The 23,557-nt window shown below is 25.1% G+C and overlaps 1 protein-coding gene across 1 annotated transcript in view; it reads right to left on the bottom strand.

Moving 5' to 3' along the window:
- The window catches only part of LOC107453196 (focadhesin), a 43,952-nt gene that overhangs the window by 668 nt on the left and 19,727 nt on the right, over positions 1–23,557 (bottom strand). Inside the window, exons 15-33 of the mRNA XM_043043207.3 lie at positions 21,965–22,109; positions 20,697–20,882; positions 20,180–20,489; positions 19,903–19,944; positions 18,369–18,594; positions 16,879–17,121; positions 15,822–15,886; positions 14,471–14,615; positions 12,573–12,692; positions 11,591–11,713; positions 10,880–10,957; positions 10,580–10,745; positions 8,648–8,728; positions 7,543–7,665; positions 7,344–7,459; positions 5,271–5,420; positions 3,133–3,440; positions 844–1,018; positions 584–760 (exon numbers count right to left, since the gene is read on the bottom strand). Of these exons, the coding sequence (XP_042899141.2) occupies positions 584–760; positions 844–1,018; positions 3,133–3,440; positions 5,271–5,420; positions 7,344–7,459; positions 7,543–7,665; positions 8,648–8,728; positions 10,580–10,745; positions 10,880–10,957; positions 11,591–11,713; positions 12,573–12,692; positions 14,471–14,615; positions 15,822–15,886; positions 16,879–17,121; positions 18,369–18,594; positions 19,903–19,944; positions 20,180–20,489; positions 20,697–20,882; positions 21,965–22,109 (2,979 nt within the window). The remainder of the gene's footprint in view (positions 1–583; positions 761–843; positions 1,019–3,132; positions 3,441–5,270; positions 5,421–7,343; positions 7,460–7,542; positions 7,666–8,647; positions 8,729–10,579; positions 10,746–10,879; positions 10,958–11,590; positions 11,714–12,572; positions 12,693–14,470; positions 14,616–15,821; positions 15,887–16,878; positions 17,122–18,368; positions 18,595–19,902; positions 19,945–20,179; positions 20,490–20,696; positions 20,883–21,964; positions 22,110–23,557) is intronic.

Raw genomic sequence — 23,557 nt, 5'->3', positions numbered from 1 at the left:
GATAAACTTTGCTTACATTATTTCCAGTGACAAATTTCCATATCTTCCATAAACATTTGAACAACTTATAGTATTAGTAAATATTAGATTAAAATGTGAAAATTATGTAACGCTTTCACATGCATGCTTGGGGAAAGTTTTGAAAAACAGGAATTAGAAATTAATCAGAAAAAAAGCTGAAAGCAGCTATAATACACCATTCACAAAAATTATTATATAATGAAATCAGTGTTATTAGCTAGATCTGGTGAAACAAAGAAAATCACCAAGGTGCATAGAGATTTCGGACTCCTATTTACTTGAAAGTAAACTCTAAGAAAAGGGAAGTTTTGGAAATAAAGTGCATAATTTTATTTTTACTATTTAATTAAATTAACAAAATTATATTGTATTAAAAATATATTTAAACCAAAATATATTTAATTATACAAATACACTCTGTAATAAAAAAAACGCCTACTTGATTAGATTTTTATTACCCAGGCATGGCAAATATATTTTAAAACCCAGTAAAATGTAAGAATCCTATATCTCAATACATATATAAAGGAATTTCTTAAAAAACCAAAGGAAATTAACCAACCTTATCTACAACACTGAGCCATTTTTCTTTCCCACAGAGCTTTGTAATGGCAATAGGAAGATTTTCTATGAGCTGATGATGAGTTAAATTAGCTACTGGTAACAAGCTATAGCAACATTCCAGTCCAGAACAACCAATTATTGTAGCTACACAAACATCATTTAAAAATCTAAATACCTAAAAATAAGACACATTGAATTTTTTCTCCTTATTAAGCATATGTAATTAATTCTTGTAAACAACTGAAAGTAAAATCTTACTTCTCCAACGGTAAGAAGTTGAAATTGAGATTTTGCCTCATTCAAGACATTAACCCAACCTATTGTCTCCATCAACCAAGAAATGCATTTTTCTGGCACATTAATTTCACTCTCTTCATTACAGATACCAGACAGGAAACAATTGCATACGGCAGAACAAATGTATTCTTTATCTCTACAATAAAATTAAATGACAACTTATCTTATACAAAAAAACAAATACATACTTAACAATAAAGTACTGTATAAGATAATAATAAGAAAAACATATATACGATTTATCAAAATTTTAAACTTATTTAAAACAGTTATAATGCAGATAAATTTAACTGTTTGTATCGAAAAAGGCATGGCACCATTTTAACTATATATTGCTTTAAAATGTGAGAAATATTATAAAATATATATTTTATAACACCTTTCTTTAAACTTACATTCTTCTACTGAAATTCTGAAATTCTGTACTGAAATTCAGTACTTACTAAATATTAGATCTCAGTATAGTAGATCCAAATTAGTGAAACAAGATGTACCAGATTGTTAAACACCGAAAGCAGAGAATTAGTTGAAGTTTTTTATAATGTATAGAAGAAAAATGTTTTTTAAATATTATCTTTTCCTTGGTTATATTAAAAAAAAAGTTTTTTTTTTCATAACTTATTATAAATTTTGTTATCAAGATTTGAATGAGATTTTAAAAATTTCTTCACAACTAGCATAGATCTGAATTTCAGGTAAAATTTCAATAAATTATTTTAATATTTCATTAACACTTTTTAATTGTCATTTTAATTAGAAATTATTCACTGGCTTATATAAGAAATGATTTGAAAATATTATATGAAATTGGAACTTTTCAATGATAAGAAAAATCAATTGAAATGTTCAGTCAAAACTAACTTTTGCCACTACATTGTATTTTTACTTGTTTACATTTTTTAGATATATATAAAAAAATTCCACATAAAATGAGGTCACAAGTTTAAGACAAAATTTTTGGATGCAGAAGATATAAATCATTTAAGTTTATTCACTCAAAATATAAATTATAAAATTTTTGTTTTTCATACATATGAAAGTCTTTTAGTGGGAAAAAGTTAATAGCAACATTTTGAAAAATAAAATAATATTTTAGTTTTACTTAATGACGCAACAAAATTTATTTGACTAGTTTGCTAGGGCCTTAAATTTTACAGATCTCAGTGGATGAAGGCACCAAGTGACAATCGTTCATTGTTTTTTGAATCAGGGTTCTTGATTTTTTTTCTTCTTATTTCCTTTAAAAATTAAAAAAAAATCTGATTTATTATATTACAATCAAATTTTCTTGATTTAAATCATTTGTCTTTAAATTTTTCTTCAATGATAATTTAAGTACTTTAGTTTATAATAATTAAATTTTATAAACGTAATTATAATTGAACTATTATTAAAATTTAATCAACAAAACATTTCAACCTATATAACAACATAAAAATGTTTAATACATACGCATTATACAAATGTATTAAAAATGGAATAGAAATGGAATATTAAAAAAGGAATATAATTAACTACTGAAAAATAGGCTAAAAACCAAATTAAGAAAATTACTTTCACCCATATTTTTTTATCCATTAAAGATAAAAATCGATATTCTATAACTCTAATAAATTTTAATTTAGTTCCAGAAAAAAATGTCAGTTATAAGTTTTATTTTCATTTAGCTCCTAGATAATATTCATTCTGAAAATTTCACAAGAATTAAAAGATTTTTAAAATGTCATTTCAAAAGTGCTGTAATTTATTTTCCACTATGTTACTAATGCAAGTTTTCGAATCAAAATTTATTGACGAAACAATATATTTACATTAAATTTTAAAACTGAGAATATCAATATATCAATGCACAAATATACAAATAATCTTACATAAAATCTTTAAAACATTTCAAATCAATTATTTCCTTTAAAAAAATCATTTGATTTAAATCATGATTTAACTTGTGGTTTAAATCAATGAACCTTGTTCGGAATGGAAGAATATTTTAAGTGCATTTGGCAACCAACAATTAACCTCTTTTTTGACAACAAATTAATATGCTACGAGTATAAATGGTATGACCGGGAACAGTTTAAATGAATTTAATTATTTGAATTTTTTCCCAATTGTTCGTGGATTAGGAAGTAAATAGTTCATAATTAATTAAATGTTATCTTATGTTGTCAATGTATAAACTTTATTGCTAACTTAAGCTTTTGATTTATTAAAATGTGCCTTAGAACCAACCATACAGCTCTTCATATTTACCTTAAAGAAGCATGTTTTCCTTCTTCAATACAAGGCCTAAGAGAAGAGAGAGGCTTTTTTCCACATCTTACAAGATAGCACCAAATAAAGGTAAGTGAAACAATATCACTGTTATTTTTAGTAACACATAATGAATTCTCTAAGTGCTTTGCAGGTAAACATAACAGTACAGAACATATCCAAGAAATGTGCTCACATAACAGGGAAAAGTTTTTTTTCAGATGTTTAAAGACTGAAACAAATGCATTTTGCAGAATTTTTATAGATTGTTGTTTTAAATTCTTTACTTTAAATGATTCCATGATTCCCTGCAAGGAAAAAATTAAAAAAAAAAAGAATATTAGAGAAAATTCCAAAAAGCATAAGATATAATGAAAAACTAAATATGGGTATGAGTTGCTTTTTGATTTATATGTGGCAATTATAAATGCATACACTAATTGAAACTTCAATAGCTCATTAGAATGAAAAAAAATTGAGTAAAATCAGTTGTTATAGTTTCTAATCCTAATTGGTACGTTAAAAAGAAAATAAATCCTTCTTTATAGTAGCCAAATAAGAAAGTAGATGTTCAGGAATGAATTGAAGGATGTTGTATTTCCTACTGTTGGGGAAAATCTAATTTCTATATTCAAATAAATCTAAGACATTTCAAGCGACTTCTTTGGAGTCTCGGAAAAACAGAGGGCTAGCCTTAACAAGTCCCAAAATTAGGAGCCACAATAATTAAAATAATTTCTTATTGTGTGATAAATATGATACAGAACTGCCCGAATGAAATTCTCATAATTTATTTAAATGAAACTTGAAAAAACAATCAGGACTATAATTCTTTATCCAAATTAGTATATAAGTGATTTTATGATAGAATTTAATTTTTGATGAATTAAATGGTAAATACGGATTTTTTAGCTGAACATTTGTTTGAATCAATTGAAAATTGAGAAGTTATTGTGTGTGTGATAGTGAAAAATATTGTTTAGAGAAAACACTGTTTAAAGTTTATTTTTTTCTCATTTGCAGGAGTTTAAACTTTTACTGCAATTTCTTTAAATATGTACAATGTCAAATTATTTCTGCATATATCTACAGAGCAATTATACAAAGAAATTATATTCACATTGATGTAAAAAATAAGCAATATTCACATCAATTTCAAAGTAAAATAATTATATTAATAAATACAAAAGCAGTTTGACATAAAAAAAATTTAATTACTATAATAATTAACAGTGCATTATTTTGGGAGTATTATAAATTTGCAATTAATAATGAGGATTGGTTTTTACTGAATTAAAAACTAAATACACAACACAAAATTAAAGAGTCAATTTATACACAAAACTTAAGTTATTTTTTTTCATACAAATAATCATAAAACTCTTGATCATAAACTGACATTTCAGTTATAGTTATGGACCAAGCATTTCGTATTTGCATAGTTTATATTAAATTTTCTTTTTAGTCTTTTTCTTTTTAGAATTTTAATTGAATAACAAGGTGTGAATTTTTTCCAGCAGGAAAAACTATAGGTAAAAGTAGGTCCTTAGAGGTCACAAATGTTCAGTTAGTTTTATGTAGTAAGACAACATGAGTAAAGATCTCGAAGTAGGCAAGAGAAAAAATCGGGGCAAAATTTTACAAAAAAATTAGGACAGACACAACATTTATATACCAGTCTACTTTTAAAAACAGCAAATCACAAACTAAAAAAAAAGGTTAATTTACTCTACTTAAGTATAATAAAGGCAAATTTCATCACAAAATAGAAATTTTTAATTCCAGTTACTTTGTACAAAACATAAAAGTTTTAACAGTTTACGAAATAATAAAAAAAAATATGTATAAAAAATCCAGGTCTTTCAATTCTTCGACTCAAATATTTTAAGATCTGTATCAGTTTTCACATAAAAAAAAAGAATAACAAGACAAAAAGCTAAAAAATCAAGACAACTAAGATGAAACAAAAAAATCTTTTAAAAACAAAATGAAATCATTAAAATTTATTTTTGAATAAGGAATTCAAAATAACTTTGAATCAATAAAATAATTAATTAAAATATAATTTCAAACTAATCAAAAATTTTACTTTATGAATAAATGTTTTAGCATTTGAAAAAATATGCCAAAATTTTTACCTGCATCAAGAGTTTTCCATCAGATTTAAAATTTTCGTCATGTTTTGTAACATAAAATATAATTGCTGGGAAAAATATTTGTAGTTTGGCATCTGGTAAAGCTGTAATTAAATCTGGAATGCTTTCTAGAAGAATTTTCCAGCAGTTTCCCTATTGAAATAAATATTAATTTCATTGAATATTAATTTTAAATATTTTCACAAATTGTAAATGCAGTGCTGTTTAATTGTTTGCAAAAATGCTTTGTAACACTCAGTAACACTCTAAAAAAAACAACATTAAAATAAAGGTGCTAAAATATAGAAATGATCAACATGTGCAAGGACTTTAATCTTGCGAATTTATAAGAATAATGAGTTCTTTTATGTGGCTAACTTAATCCTAAGAACTGCTCTTAAAGATTCGTATACGTTTTCAATAACTTAAATAGGTTATTCATTTTAATTAACTTTAAATTAATTAATAATTCAAAATATTTTCTGAGGCATTTTTTTTCTTTTGGTGAATGTTATAACTATAATGTTAAAACTATACTTAACGTTAGTGTTATAACTATGCTTACTTAAAACTATGTATATGCAGTATATACAATATTTTAAATTAAGATATATTATGTAGAGTAATGGTCGTCATTACGAGAAGTAGTTTTAAACATCAGGTCCTTTAATTTTGTTACTATTTATAACAGAAAAAAAACTTTACATATTCTCGGCCATTTTAAAAATCATCATTAACCATCTAACATTTAAAAAATTATGTAAAACTCATAAATCACCCTTGGGAGAAATTTAAGGAGCTGGTATGGATATTAGAATATAGAAAGTTAAACGGTGATTATTAATGAGGTATGGGATGAATTAGAAATGGCAATGAGGTTTTGAAACAAAAAATAAACAGAGTTGCCTGTTCACAGCCTTAACTCTATTTTTTTAAAAATAAAATATGTAGTCAAGCCATTTCCGTTCCTGAGTTTTTAATAAAGAACGCCATTTGTTAATATTTTAGAGAGCCGTAAATATTATTAATAAATGTAACACTAACCATTTTCTTAAATTATTTTAATTTTTTTAAAATTTTAATACTTCTCTCAGCTTTTGTTAGTGAAAATATTTACTCCTAAAAGTATGATTTAGAATTTAATTTGATTTCATTTAGCTACTGCAATAAGTTTTCTTCTTCCTGAGGCTATTTTCAAGCTAGATTCTTTGCTTATTGCGTACAAAAAAGAAAATATAGATAAAAACAATAAAATAAAACTTATACATTCATTGCAATTTCACTTGAGTACGCCATACAGTGGAAGAAAACTTTCATCGCAAATTCTCTTTCTCTTTCATTAATAATTTAAAAGAAAGAAAGAGTAAGTTCAGGCAAACCTAGAGTAAGTCATAAAGTTTAAGTTGTTGAAAAAGAAAAGACTTCAAAATATTAAAATGCAAACAAATTATTAGAAGTGAAGTTCACCATTGCGTAATACTAAAGTTATCTTCTCATAATTTATTTTCATTTGTATATTTTAAAATTTTTTTCAGTGTTTGATATTTCATGGTTTACTCCAGGTTTGTCTGAACCCTTTTTTTTGCCACACTTTAAATTAGAAATGAAGGAAGAAGATAATTTGTGAGGAAAGTTTTCATCTGCTCTATGGCGTCTTCTTAACACAGCAAATTTGACATGCAAACTAAACTTTTTTTTATAGGTAAAAATACAGTATATATCCATTTGTAACTCTAAAACTTGTGAAATCTAAGTTTAGTTAAAAGATTTAAGGTAATACACTACATTAAATTTTAATGTCAAATTATAATTTTCATAAGTTCACCTTAAAAAATACAAGATTTAAAAATACAAATACATTGCCTTCTGAAAGAACTATAATTGAAATTGAACTATAATTAAAATTGAAACAATATTTGCACTTGGATCTTAACTGCATGTATATAACAAACACATATCTATACACATATTTTTACAAGCTTATAAACACATCATTCAAAATATAATTGAGGCTTTTTTTCATCAGAACATGATAAACTTGTTTTAAATTAGGTAAATAAACATAATATTACTTACATGTAACGAATGTATAAGAGGAGGGCTACAATATGAGGCAAGTAGATTAGCTGCATGAGCTGAACTTTTGGATTGGTAGATCAAAACACTTAATACAGTTTCGACAATTGCGTGATCTAAATACAATTATCAAATAACGATAAGTTTAAGACAGAAAAGATACATTAATTACATTGAAAAACCTTGTTACTTGTAATACCTTCTTTGTTTATCAATAATGGAGATAACACAAGCATCCAATTCAGAGGGGGTAAAGGTCTGGAAAATTCCTTTTTTAACGATCTTAAGCAGGTTAACTGGTGGCATTCGCTCACGTGCTCCTCTAAAATTTGCAAAATAAATAATCATTGATAAAAAAATAACCAGATTTTATGGAATATATTTACGATAAAATAATTAGGATCATAGGTTGATTGTTGAAACAACAGTAGAGATAATCTCATATTTAAGAATTAATCATTTGTTTAATCTATTTAGCCTCATCTCTTTCACTCAACTCATAAAATAAGAGAAACTTGATTGTAAAATCATTAAACTGTTCTTATTTAACTATAAAATGTTCTAAACCTTGAGAGGTCACATAAATTCCAGGTGACTACCAGAACTGAATGATTTGACATTTTAGTCTGCATCACACAAGGAAAATCAGAAAGAGTGAGGGTCGTGCCACCTCATTTCAACTCTTCATTCACATATGTGTAAATTAGTTATGTTCAAAAGATGGAATTGAGCCCTCAAGTTAACTAATAGGGATTGAGTTGATAATGGGTTTCAATGGCAGGTGACTTTACTACACCAAATTCAAATGATATTTCAGAATGTAGGTAAGTTGATCTAATAATAGCAAACTAAGTTTGATAAAAAAAAAATACAGATATATTAGGGCAGACTAAGGTTGTGGGACCACAGTTTACTAAAAGGCTAACTTCCTTTAGGGTTACCACAACAGGAAATTAACATTATCTAATCCAACAATATATTAAAATTTTAATCTAAAAGCACGTATAATGTTTTAAAAACAGATATCACAGACAAAATATTGAGAATTAAAAAAAAAAAAAATAAAATTTAAAAAAAAATGATGAATTTTTAGATTAGAAATTTTATTTATGTTCACCATGATAATACAAAGCACATTTATCTTTTGAGAAAAGATAATATTAATATCCCTGCCAAACTAAATGGATATTTAAAAAAACCTTAATTGTAAAAAAAGGCATTATATATTTTGACAGCTAATTTTATTTATAATCACCATAATAATATAAATAATAATAAAAAAATAGCAGAAAACCTTTATTTACCATCAGAAGCATTGTCAATAATTGTTTTCATTAGAAATTTTAAAGTACTTTTTTCATTCAAATAGTGGTAGCTTGATGGAACTGAAAAAGAAAAAGAGTGGTTATTTAACTGATTAAAAGGCATAAACAAATCTTTAAATCTTTCCCTAATAATTGCAGAGTATTGAACAACAATGAAGAAAAAAAGCTTCTTTAATAGTTATATTTTTGATTATTTCGTGATCAATAAATAAATCTAATTTTTAGTCTTCGTGTTGATAGTATCAGATTCCTTTTTATAGCAAAAATTGCTTTTTAATTTTTTTGTGTAGCATCAATAATATAAAACATTACAGGACCATAAAAAATGCTTTTAATATGAATTTAAATGAAACAGACATTATTTAATATATATATATATATATATATATATATATATATATATATATATATATAGAGAGAGAGAGAGAGAGAGAGAGATACAAGGCCTGTGCTAAGCATTTGCCCCCTTGCCAAATGCGATAAAATAGTAAATTTGGCGAATAAAATTTTTGAAAGTAGGATGATTAATTTCAGTGGAAAGAAAAAAATGTATTTAACTCGATCCTCAAAATTTATTTTTCTCAGCAAATCAGAATTTTTTTTTCGATTACAGTAATTTTAGGCAGATGAGCCGTATAACCAATTAGAATTAGGTCAAAATAATATAAGTCTGAAATAAACTACCGTGAAATAGTTTCCTGTGGGAAAAAATTAATCATAAAAAATTGCTAAGATTTACATTTGGTGAAGACTTTTGAAAATTGGAGAATACTTTTGATGTTTGGCTAATAATTCAAAATACTTAGCGAGGGCCCTGTTTATACATATATATTTCTGTGAATTCTGGAACATTGCATACTGCCATAGACTTATATATGAGTGAGGTTGTTTTAGTAAAACAATAACATAGTTTTAAAACAAAGTTTCTAAAAAAATGTTGTTAATGCTCTTAAACTTTATTTTTGTAAAAAAACACTGAAACACTTGGAATAAATATATAACTATGCTTTATTACCATATAAGACAAAGAGAGAAAAGGTTCTAGCTAATGATGTGCTACATTATATTTGAAATAATCTTGAATAGATCTAACAGCTTGAAAATAGATCTACTTTTAGTTGAAAATGCATGCATTTTGCAGGATTAAAAAATTACTTTAGTCATTTAAAACAAAAAAGATAAATAAAAAAGTTTTACATGCAAATATGTCATGGTTCATTTGAAAATTATTGCTGATATTTATTTATAAAAAAGAATAATATACAACTACAATTTTACTATCGTCAACAGCAACTTTTAGGAAAAATGTAATATTTATTAAACTTTTAAGAAGGAAACTGAATGATTACTAATTTCCTATCTCCTGATGATGGTCTCATAAAGGAGTGAACTATTTTAGGCTGCAGTTCAGGCATCATGGTATAAAGAAAATTGCAGCCTAAAATTGCAATGAATTTAACAAAAATGTTTCAGTAAAAGTTTTTTTTTCTTTGTACAATTAAAAACATTTGTGTTTTTTGTTTGGAAATCTGAAAATAATGTTTTTTAAGCGATTGTATTCAATTTTGGAAGACATGCAAAATGATGTATACGAATGCATAAAATATTAGAATTGTCTGATTAAACATTTAATACTATAATACTATTTATATAACAAAACTGTTTTAGATAGAATAATAATAATACTGTGTAAAGAATAATACTATCTAATAAAGCTGTTTTTCATGAAACTATGCAGCATATATTTTTTTGTAGCTCATTGTCAAAAAATTTTAAACAATATTTTACAAATTAACTAATTAGGAATAACATTTCTCTAAACACAAACATTTTTCAGCAAAAAGCATCTTAATATTTCAAACAACAGTAGAAAAAACAAACAAAACTACATGATTATTCTAAGGTACAAACCAGACTCTTCAGACTCTTGATTGAAAGAATGAACTGAAAACAATCGTCCAACCTCCCAAGAGCAAACAGTTTGAAGTCCTGTATCTCTTGTAGCATTTAGAAGTTGAAACATTAATGATATCAAATCATTCATCATATTATTGACATTACTTATTTTGCTTTTAGCCTGAAAATAAATTAAATAGAAATTTCTCAAACAGTAATATAATTTTCTAAGAATTTTATGAAAATTAAGGGAAAAAAATTTTACATTTGGAAGTGTTATTTTTTTAAAACTAATAAATAATAGCTGCAAATTACCAACAGAAGTCCTCTACCACAAGAATATAGAGCGCACAATCCATTTAATGCAGCTATTCGATGAAGTGTCTGCTTTTTCTATTCAAATAGATGAAATATTTAACATATTAGTATAATTTTCAACATTATACAAAAATAAGGAGCAAATTATTTAACAAAATGCAACAAAAATGTGCATAATTCAAAGTAAATGGGCTTAAATCTACTTCAAAAAAATTAATAAAAGAAATTTTATTTTGGCACAGGTATTATTATCATTCATTTTAAGTTTTCTAGAATTATTATTGAGTAGGAGATGAAATTACAATCAAATCATGATTAAATACATGAAAAACACTGCAAAATTATGACTTAACAAATTTGTTATAAAAATGTAACAAATTTCAACAATTTACTACCTCATATTATTTGTAATGGGCAACCTAGTCAAGAAAAACTAAATATTAAGGAATTTCTAAATAACAATGCCTTATAAATATTATATAAATATATATAATATTTATAAATGCCCAGATATAAGTGACTATGGCAAAAACATAGCAAACAATAGTAATTTGCTCCTACCTATAGCAGTCATTAGTAAAATATTTAATTTTAAACCAGATTTATTGTGAGGAATGTTACTCTTTATTATGAACTAGTTTTATTTTGTAAATTATTATAAAGCTTAAGATAGGTTTCGATTACATACATGAAAAATTGTAACTTTACCTCAGAAGATAGGGTATTAAACCAGTCCTTCTGTAATTTCTCTTTCAAATTCTGCCCTAAGGAACATCCAAATCTTTCCAAAGCTTCAATTAGAATTCCTAAAGCCACAGATGTACCAGAACACTAAGAAATGTTAAAAAAATACTATATATTATCAATATTATACATTTGCTAAAACAAGTTAAAAAAAACTTTTCTTCTAACAGAAATTGGAAAAAAATAAAAAAATTGGAAACAGAATTTAAACAAATATATATTTTCGGAAATATACAATTTGTCAACTAAAGAGACTTTCATTCTTTACAACAAATGTTATGTAGATCTCTATTATTAAAAAAAAATTTTTTTTAATAAAAAATCACTGTTATTAATTATCAATGAAATTTATAGATAAAAAACCAAATTATTATACACTATTTTCTGATATCAGTGATAATACACAATAGTAGTTACAATTTTAAGACCTAAAAATAAGATGAATTGACTTTTTTCAACATGGCTCTTGCAAGGTTAAATTTTTTCACCTTTGCTTTTTTAAACTTCAAAACTTTCATGAAGTTTTGGAACACAGTTTAACGATCAGTCAACACAAGAAAAAACCAATTCGGTAAATTGTCGATGTTGAAATAAAAAATTCTAAACAACGTAAACTTTTACGTCTGAAATTTTTTCTTGCTGTCAATACGTATACTTTTCGAAATCAGCTTTTCTTTGCAATATTTAGATGTTTTACAATGGATAATTTTAGTACATAATAAGTAACTGAAACTAAATTTGCATTTTTTTCTTTAAATAAAACTGCATAAAAATTATAGTGCAAATTTATTTATTAGTACTTATAATCAGCATTTTAAATATTATACAAATGTAATTTAACTTTAAATAGTGCTATAATGCTTGAATTATCACGTTTATTATAAACATGACATGTATATAAAAATAATGACTGGTTTTCTTTAGATAAAGAGTAAGACCATCAGACCTGTGGTAAATCAGCCTGTTTATCTTCAAACCATTTGGCCAGAGATTCAATAGATTCTACATTCATGCAACTTCCATCTGCAGCAGCTATCATCATGGCTGATACACAGATGCTCAGTGACTTAAAAAGAATAAAAAAAGTTCATGTTATATAAAGTTCTCTTCTAAAGCATTATAATTTAAAAAAAGATTGTAGACTTCAAAGCAATATGCTCATCAGTCCTATGTAATTGACAGTTAATACTGATTTATTTTCATAAAACCTATAAATAGAGCCATTAATAAACCTGTTCTTTGAATTTTCAAAAAGTTTTTCTCATTTTTTATCAAAAAATATTTTGAAAATTACACAATCCGTATAGGCAAATGCTATTAATTTTTATCTTATTAATTTTACATACACTTTGAAAAAGAAGAGTAAACTATGATATCTAGATTTGGAAATACAGAGTTTTGATAATGCAAAAAAAAAATCTCTCTAGCTGCAACTTTGCAGATACAAAATGTGTGTAACTTAGAAACTTAAAAACTATATTTACAGTATTTTTTGAGAAAATTAAATTTTTGTTGTGGTTTTGACCTTTAAAAATTGATCTAGAAATAAAAGCTCATAAAAACTAATAAGTTTACAATCTTATGATTTATCCTTGATGAAAAAGAATGAAACAGTAAAATCAAATTATAGTTAATTAGTAAATACAAAGCATAATACAAAAATTATCACTTTTTAATATGCCATTTAAGACAGTTACAAAATATTTTATGTTCCCGAAAAAAAAAACATATTTTCAAATGGATTTGGAAGTACAAATTAAAAGGTAGAATTAAGCAAAGAAATATGTTTTTTCGACAACTTCTATTTTCAAATATCAAATAGTTTTTTAATTAATTTATCTTGTATTAATTTTTTCATTTCTACAAAACAAGTTTTAATATTCACAAAATAGAAAGATGTGTAGGAAAGAAGTGCTAAATATTGCTGCATTTTAGTAATATTAAAAAAACTAAAAACTTATTTTTTTAAACAGATACAACAAAATTTTAAACTAATAAAAATAAAATACCCTTAATACCAAATGTTAAAAAAAATTATTTTATGAATTAACCCTAGAACAGAAAAAATGTTAAAAGAAGTTTTAAAATTTCTTATTATGAAAAATACAATATGTACCTAATTAGTTATCCAGAACATACTAAAATTTTTTGCATGCGTAACGAACTTTTGTAAATGTAACAAAATTGCAAGGGATTAAATATTTGAAAGTTACATATTTAATTAGAGTAAAGATTTTTTTTTAAAAATGGAAACAGAGAATCACTGTCAAGAAGACACAGAATGCATTTTTACAGAGGAAGACCTAAAAATCATAATTTATTTTAATTTTACAATTTGTACAAGATAGATGGAAACATTTAACAAAATTTTGTCACAGTCTCAATAAATAATAAAAAAATCCTCTTACCTTAGCTTTGCCTATTTATTTCACTGGTCTTATTTCAAATATAGTTTTAAAATATTTTTGATGAGTAACATATAATAAATTTAGATGAAGCGTAGTGAATTTTTTTAATTTAAAAAATAAACAATTATGACAATGTTCAAAATTCACTGTAATTGCTTAAAACTTTTAAGATTGAGATGCTAAGAAAAAAATTAGAACGATTTGTTAGTTAATTACTAATGATACATAGAGAGAATACAAGATCGTGATAAGTTTTGAAAGAAATGTAAACCTTCAAATGTATTTAAATAGTCTAATATTTGTCAAAAACTTAAAATCAATACAAATTTATAAAACTGTTATTGTAAATTGATACATTGTTTATGAGCAGATACTTTTTTTTAAAAACAAAAATGTTATAGTTAATGATATTTATGATTAAAATAAATCATATTACTTCATAACTCATTGATGATACTTCTTCTTCCATAAGCTTCTCATGAAAAATGTTACAAGTGGTTGAGATCCAATCTTTATAATCTTCACTGGACACTTGGCTCAAAGCAGCAATTGAGAGTGTCAAACTTAGAAGAATACTTACTCTAAAAATATTTAAAAATCGAATAAGTTATTGAAATAACATTTAAATTGGGTGCTAAAATAGTAAATTTGAGCAAATAGTAAATTTGAACTATAAAAGCCTCTGCAATATAAATTGAATTTGAGCAGCTGAAATTGAAACTTATTTTTTCAAAAATGTTATGAAGTAAGGGAAAAAAGCCTTGTAGAAAACTAAAAATGACTGCAGTTGTTTAGCCATAAGTATTATCAGAGAAGTTTAAATTTAAACAAAAAAATTTAATAAAGAGCTAGAAAGAAAAAACTTTTCCATAATATTTTTCGAGTTTCATGCAGAAATCTAAATTCCATCATCAAACTATCTAAGAGCTGATTAGAATATAGGCGATCGCAATGCTCGAATACGCCATCTGGGGAGAAGAACAGTTCCATGCATTTGACCTTTCCCTCTCCTCCTCTCTTCAGTTGTTTAGAAATGTACTATGATGTTTTTCCTTTTCTTAATATTTTTCGTATTTAATTGTTAAAAGTATTTTTTAAAATTTCCATGAAGCTTTCTTTTAGAATTATGTTTAATGTAATTTTCAGTTCCATATAGTTTCCTAACTTAAAAGATTTTAAACTTTTTGAAAATCGAGACAGAAACTAACGTACTTCATTCTTCTATGACTCTCCACACACTAATGAACAAAAAAACTTTTAAAATGTCAAAAATTTTATGAATAGGTTACTAAGACTTCTTTAGATTTGTGCAACGCTTCCTAAAGTTTCTAAATTATAAACTAGTACTTAGCATGAAAAATTATTTACGAAGTTGAAATCGCACACAGTTAATTTGGAAATGTTTTTTTTTTTTAAATTAAGAATTTCAGTCAGTGAAGAAAAATTTCCCATCAATGATTCACAATTTATGTTTGAAATAAATCTAAATAGCAGATTAAATTTGTGGCATAAACTGTTTCTTAAAATGGAAATATTTAAAAAATTTATTAAAAAATATATACTTTAAATATATAATTAGTATAATAGTTTTTTAATGAGTTTTATTATTGGATATACATAATGACCTTTATTGTTTGCTAAGTACTTTTCCATAGCAAACATATAAAAGAAAATATATGGGTTGATAATGACCATATTATATTATTATACCGCCATTAATAAATACACACAGAGGAACTAAAGATTTCGAATGGCATTAAACACTAATAATGATAGTAATAACTTACGAAGAAGTTTCCTCATTGGAATAGAGATTGAAAAGTCTTTTAGTTGTAATGAGCAACAATTGGGACTGAAAAAATAAACAGGATTTTAATATTCTCAGTTATCAAATAAAATGAAAAATTAAGAGAATTGTTATTTTAGTCAGTTAAACTTTTCTAAAAAATTGATTGTAATTTAACATTGATTGAAAATAAATTTTTAATATTCATAATACATATAAAGAAAACTTAGATTTTTTTAAACTAAAGATATGCAGACATGATTTGAGAATGCATTTAACCAAACTATTACTGATAGGAAAGATACAATAGTTTTCAAAAATACGAAACTTGAGACTAAAGGGAAAGAGAAAGGTCGGACGTCCAAGCGAAAGATCATGCTTGCCACTCAAAACTGGAAAAACAATTCCCTGTGTTTTTCGTGTATATTATACAGAACATATTAAGAGGAAAAACACAACCACTCTTGTATGAACAGTATTGGGCTAACTATACTAGTTATAATTGCTGAAAAATTTAGAGAAAAAAGGGATAGCTCAACATACTAAAAACAAATAATGCTACAGTAAATGTACTAATCTAATATAGCTGAAATATCATTCTTAAATATCCCATAGATTGCACTTCGAGTAATTAACATTGTTTTAAAAATGAAAATTAGAAACAAAATTTCCTGTTATTTTAGGTGATTTTTAAATTCTCTGTATTTTGCAGGTTTTCCATATTTTCCCTGAGGAGTGACGACCCTGAAGATGGCTAGATGAGGTAGAGGGAGATCTAAAATAGATGAAAATGAATAATTGAAAAGTAAAGGCCAAGGAAAGGAAAAAGTGGAGATGTATGGTAAAGAAGGACAAGGCCCTTCATGGACTGTAGAGTCAAGGAGTAATTAAGAAACTTGGAATTAACTGTAGAGGTAGGAAAAAGAAGATATTCTTTGATTAAATTTTTTTTGTCATTACATAATTTACATTCAAGTAAGAGTTTTATTTGAAAGTAAAAGTTTTGTAAATTAGAAATATTTATTCAAAAATATATTACAGAAGTTAAAACAACTTACTTGTTTTTCACCACTGTCTGGAAATCCAACATCACATAAAGCTTTGACAAGCATTCCTAATCCAAGACCAGAATAAAAATTCAAAACCGGTGAATTGTGTGTTAGATTATCGATCAAATCTTGTATAAGAGAAGACAAATCATTGTTGTAATGATGAATTAGAACAGGACAAAGGTGGCATAATGATGCACAGCTACAACCCTTGATTAAGTATCCTGAACTGGAATTGGGTCGAGATAAATGCTAATAAAAATATTTTAAAATCACAATTTTGAAAAATACATTTTATTAAAAAAGGATAAATGCAAAATTATAAGTGATTTAAGATAATGGTAATATTTATTTCGAAAATATGAATTAATAAAATTTTCATTTACAGCTATTTTAATAAAATATAAATAGATTAAATTGAAAATTATAATTATTTAAAGTGAAGGTAATTTAATTTAATATTGATTTTATAAAACTTCTACTTTCAGTTAAATAGCTTTATTTTTTTTTTATAAAAACATATAAGTAATTTAAATAGAATATTATGAAAGTTTTTATTATTTATAGAATATTAATTTAATAAAATTTCTACTTATAACTATTTAGTTTTTTAAAAATTTATAAATAGATTAAATGGAAAATCATTAGCAATTTAAAATGAAGGTAAGTTTTATTTATAAGATATTAAATTAATAAAATTCCCATTTAAAGTTAATAAGTTTTTTATTGTAAGCTTATTAAAAACAAAGTAGATAAAATAGAAAATATAAATTATTTAAAATGAATATAATTTTTTATTTATTAAACATTAATTTAATCCACTTATAGTTTGTTTTTAAAAACATTTAAATAAATTAAATACAAAATTATTAATGTTTTAAAGTGGGGGTATTTTTTATTTATAAAATATAAATATAACCAACCTTTTCCCTATAATTAGATTGTTTATTAAGAACTCATAAATATAAAAATAGAAATTTATGAGTGATTTAAAGTGAAGGTAATTTTTATTAATATGATATTAATTTAATAAAAGTCCCACTTTTACAACAATGGTTTTTTAATGTCAGCTTTTTAAAAACATTTAGAAAATGTTAAGTGATTTAAAATGAGTGTATAAGTTAGTTAACTTCTTAAAAAATTTAAATAAATTAAATACAAAATTCACGTTTTAAAGTAGAGATAATAAGTACTAAATAGAAAATTATAATTTATTTAAAGTTAAGATAATTTTGTATTTATAAAATATTAGAATGAATAAAAATTCTACATATAAAATATTAATGAAAATTCCCCTTATAGTTAGTTTAAAAAACATAAAAATAGATTAAAGAGAAAATTATAAATGTTTTAAGGAGGAGGAAATTTCTATTTATAAAATATTAATATAACCAAACTTCTACTAATTTATGGAAAAAGATATAAATATATTTAATAGAAAATTATAAGTCATTTTAAGTGAAGGTAATTTTTATTGATAAAATATTACTTTCACTTACAGTTAACAACCAACTATGAACTTTTCCTTTAGGTTGATAATCATTTTTCATGGCGCAAAGAATTGTTTCTGCACATTCAGCAATAAAAATGTCATGCTTGCTGAAATTTTCTAATTCATCACATAATGTTTTAGAAGCATCATCAAGGCTTGAATGGTACTTGATGAGAGCACGAACTAGACCAGCAATGGCATAGATTGCATTTGCATGGGAAGTAGGAGCATTTCTAAATAAGTTAGAAAAAAGTTCAATAAATGACAAATCAAACACTTTTATAATAAGATATATTTTAGAATAAATATTTGGACATAATTTATCTAATTGGATTGGTTCAGGTTCTTTTAACTAAATTACGTGACGTAACAAGAAATGTAATCACTTGGGCACCAGATGGCCACAGAAAGAAAAGATGCCTAAAAATGATCTTTAGTTGGATGATTTTGTTAGAAAGAGACACTTTAGAGTGATCCTAATAGGGACTGGCTGGTAAAGCACCCTATGATCAAAGAGGTTTACACAAGAAACTTGAGGCCTCATTTATTATAGAGGCATATAGAGTTGCAAAGCAAGACAAGGCAATAATTCATTCAGAAATCAAAACTTAAAAATGGTACATTTTGCATTGCATTGATAAATGATTAGTAATCACTGCAAATTTATTATAAGAGTTAAGTTTTCAATAATATATAACTTATATATAAGCAGAAACTAAACCACGTTTCAGTAACAAAATTCTGAACAGTGAATTACATATATGATGAAGTCTATATTGCTCATGCAAAATATATCAAAATATATGAATAAATTGAGTTTGATGATAAGTAACAAACAAAGTAGGGAACGCATAGAAAATCAAATGTACGATTATAATTTTAAGGCCTTTTAAATTGAAATTCCTGAAATCATTAAACAATCAACTAAAATGAGATGAAACATAATTCAAAAACAAGCAAGTCACAGCATTAACAAAGTAAGTAACAAAAATAAGCAATAATGAACAATCATAATAAAAAAATATGAAATAAAATGAAGAAATAAACTAATCACGGTAAACTTAAAAATAAAAACTTTAACAAGTAAATGTTGAATTAGGAAGTTAGGCAATTAAAAAAATAGTCATAGCAGTCAAGTCAATTTAAAAATTAAACTATCTCCAAGGCAATTGTCAAGGTATGTTAAGATAAATACAAATTTACCTGAACACTTTTCTAAAGCAAATATAAAAATTAGTGCATTCTAGAATGAGTCTGTTATGATTAAAAGCACACAGAACAAATTTTAAATAAATAAATAAATATTTTCTTGAAAAATTTCTGTCATTTAGTATATTTTTATTTGGAATTTCGTTTTATTAAATTATATGAATAAACTTATTTAAGAGTGAAAAAATAACACCTTTTAAAATTGGACAAATCCTAACAAGTTCCTAAAATAATTTTAAGTTCCTAAAATAAACATAACTCCAATGCCATCATAAAGAGTAAAAATGTTTTAAAAATATACACTTGAGAGAAAATTTAAATAATTTGCTTACTTCACACAAGTTTTTATGAGGTTCAAAATGCGGTCACGAACCCTAAAAATGTAAACAAAAATTTAATTTTTGGAATACAGTAATTGTATAAAATATAGTTTCTAAAATAAATGAAAAATTAAATTACACAAATATTTAGAACAATTTTTACAATTTAATATATTAGCATAAATGAAGCGAAATGTGGGAGATAATTTTTACATTTAAAAACATACTATTAAATGCACAATATTAAAATCTTTCACAGAAAAGTCCTTTAAAATGAAAAGCATCATACCATAACCATGCTGTTTTGCATTGAAAATTGAATTCTTCAGGAGTCACAGTTATGTGTCCCAGATTCCGCTGTAATTCTAATTCTGTTTTGCGAGCTTCTTCAGAAGCAAAAAATGCTCGTTCCATAAATGACCCCCATGCTCCGGGCAAGAGAATTGATCTTTGCCATTCTGTTGCATCAATATTAACTTCATTTAAAAGAATTGAAAGAACTTGTTCATAAAGTCGAGATTGGCCAGCGATAGATCGTTTCATGGGTTCTCCATCTTTGCTAAATTCAATGGGCGGTACATAACAGAGAAGAACTCCCACTAGAATAGAAACAATAACAATTAGCTAGAAAATTATTTTCTTAAAATATGGAATGAAAACAAAGTAAGTATAATTTTTTAAGAGCAAAAAAAAATATTGTCCTCAGATTTCATTAGCTCATACAGATCAATCATACAAATCTTAAGTAATCAAACAATAAAATTACTCAATCTCTAACTAATATAAGAATAAAAAATTGAGATTACGAGCAATATTTTTCTGCAAAGCAGGTGATTTTCTAGCTTCAAAAAGAGTGCATAAAAATTTTGGTACTTTCATCAAAATTTCATTAGTGTTCTGATTTTTTTGAAGATGCTTTCTTTGACTATAAACACTTCTTGGTAGGGCTGAAACTTCTTGCTGAATGACAGAACTCAAGAAATCAGAATAGCCTAAAAATAATAATAAAAAATATCTAAGTTTAAGGATACAAACATTTTCATGATGACTAAGTTGCATATAAAAACTAGAAATGAAAAAAAAAAATTAAAAATAAAAATGTTCTCAGATATTTTTAATCAATAAATTACAATATACTCTTTTTCAGCAAGTTTATATAAGACTAACAATAATAGAGTCAAAATTCTTTTAAAATAGTTCTAATTAATAATTCAGAATATACTCTTTTAAACAAGTTTAAATGGCACCATAAGTAATCGAGTCAAAATTCTTTTAAGATATTTCTTCTTGACAAATAACAATATAGTTGTTTTTAATGAGTTTAAATGAGACAAGTACTCTAGCCAAGATTCTTCTAAGATATTTCTTGATAATAAATTACAACAGATTCCGCTTTAGCAGTTTGAAAGAGAATAAAAGAAATTTATAAAAAAAAAATATTTGGTTAACCCCTTTTAGGCCAAGCATAGATGTTTTATAAAATGTGGTATTGTTTTAATCAAAATATGCTCACATTACATTCATTAAAAAAAAATCGAGTATGAAAAATTATATTTTATTTCAGAAATAAAATGGTGTGGATAGGCAATCAGTGAACTAACCATTTAGTTGAAAGCTAGTTTCTTTATAAAATTTATTTTTCTTATTTACTGACTTACAACTTTAAGCCATCATAAAAACATATGATAAAACTCAAAAGGACTAATTATACATTTTCAAAAAATTTCCTTTGTCAATAACCGTTTTAAGTTAAAAAACTTTAATAGTTTCAAAATTTCTCAACAGAAAGTGTTTACTTCAATTGAATTACTAATAATTTATGAATGTCTTCAGAACCCTTGACGATAGCAGAAAAATAAAATTAGTGAAAAATATATTTCACAGTGTTAATAAAAAACATTTATTGAAATGGTGTATTTGAGCACTTTTGGCCGAAAATGGGTTAAGCAAAGAATTGACTAAATTTAGAGGGATTGAAGCATAGCGGTTTTATAGAATAAGATTTCTAACAATATCAATTATAATATAAATTATCTTTTAAATGGACAAATGAAACAAATTTTATATTATGTACCTTCAAGCACTATTTCACAGTCAATGCTTTTCATTAAATCAATAAAAGCATAGCCAGGTATGTAAGTGAGAACATCTTCTGGTGATTTACTCATATCAAAAGGAGTGGCTTTCATTGAAGCAGGTAATGCAAGGTTAACTTTGGCCTACAAGAATTACAACATTAAAAAAAAACTTTAAAAATATTCTTTTAAATAAAAAAAGATAAAATTTTTAATATAATGATGTAAAACCTATAAAAAAGTTGGTAGTAATATTTATTTTTAAACTAAAGACTATAATTTGCATCTAGTTAACTTTGGTAAAATGTTGATACTGGAACGAATAAGTTCCATATTCAGATGCATGGCGCTCAAAGGCTAACCCAATCTTATATTCTTAGGACCCAAGATGCCTACCAATCCTCTTATGTGTGTCTGTCGCAGTGCATCTATGGCAAATATATTTCACATATTGGTTGGCAGAACATTAGAACTCAAATTAATGTTGCAGATTTAGACATTTTTTAAAAATTTCTAATGAAGAAATTAAAGGATGACTACAGTAAAAGAATAGCAGGAAAAAAAAAAAGAGAAATAATCCGTAGCAAATTGTCAATGAATTCAAAAGGCTGTCATGGGAAGCTCCATAACATTTTGTCACCATACAACACATTATAAATAACTGAGTTCTTCTTGATTGATAGAGTATAAAGTAATTGCGCTAATTGAATGTTAATTGTCTAGTCATAAGAATATCTTCTAATTTTGTGTATTATTGAGACCTAATAATAAATGTGACACTGGCCCCACATGAACACTTCACAAGAGAACGCTTAGTCAAAGCATGGCAATGAAATAGAAGGTCATCCATGACCAAGTCAGATTATGAGTCTACATCAGAGAGGACTACTATGTTGAGATGGTGTGTTTCAAGAGAAATTCATGGCTATGTCTTACAGCTGTATATAACAGCAGATAATTTGCCTTTCTAAGGCATTATTTATTAGGAATATTTATTATTAGGGATATTTATTATTGGAAATAAAATATATGATTTTCAATTCACTATTTTTGTGTAACTTTGTCACATGGAAAATATTAAAGTTTACATTTTTTTTATAACTTCACATTGTTCTCTAATAGTGAAATTATGTTTCTTATTATATTACTTAACTGCTAAACAAGCATATAAAATGTCATCTGAATTTGATTTGAAGTAGGTTTGTCTTAATTTGTAACATAATTTTTTATAGTAGCAGGTAAAGGTATATTTTATTTTTAGAGTATAACATAGGGATTAAAAAATATATAAGGAAGTAAAAATTAAATCAATGAGATGAAAAATTTAAATATACACATAAAATTATTTACTTCGCAGGTAAGATTTTTTATGCTTGTCGGAACAGTATGCATGCTTCAAGCATTGAAATTTTATTTTACCATTATCTAGCAAAGTGAGTATAGTTAGAAAATCACAATGAAAAATACAATATGTTTTAATAATAATAAATAGGTATGTTTTATTTTTAGAGTATAACATAGGGTTTAAAAATATATAAGGAAGTAAAAATTAAATCAATAAGATGAAAAATTTAAATATACACATAAAATTA

This window comes from Parasteatoda tepidariorum, chromosome 8 (assembly GCF_982258835.1).
Source record: "Parasteatoda tepidariorum strain Cologne lab strain chromosome 8, Ptep-v5.0, whole genome shotgun sequence".
Taxonomy (NCBI): domain Eukaryota; kingdom Metazoa; phylum Arthropoda; class Arachnida; order Araneae; family Theridiidae; genus Parasteatoda; species Parasteatoda tepidariorum.
This window is presented reverse-complemented; position numbering and strand designations above follow the sequence as displayed.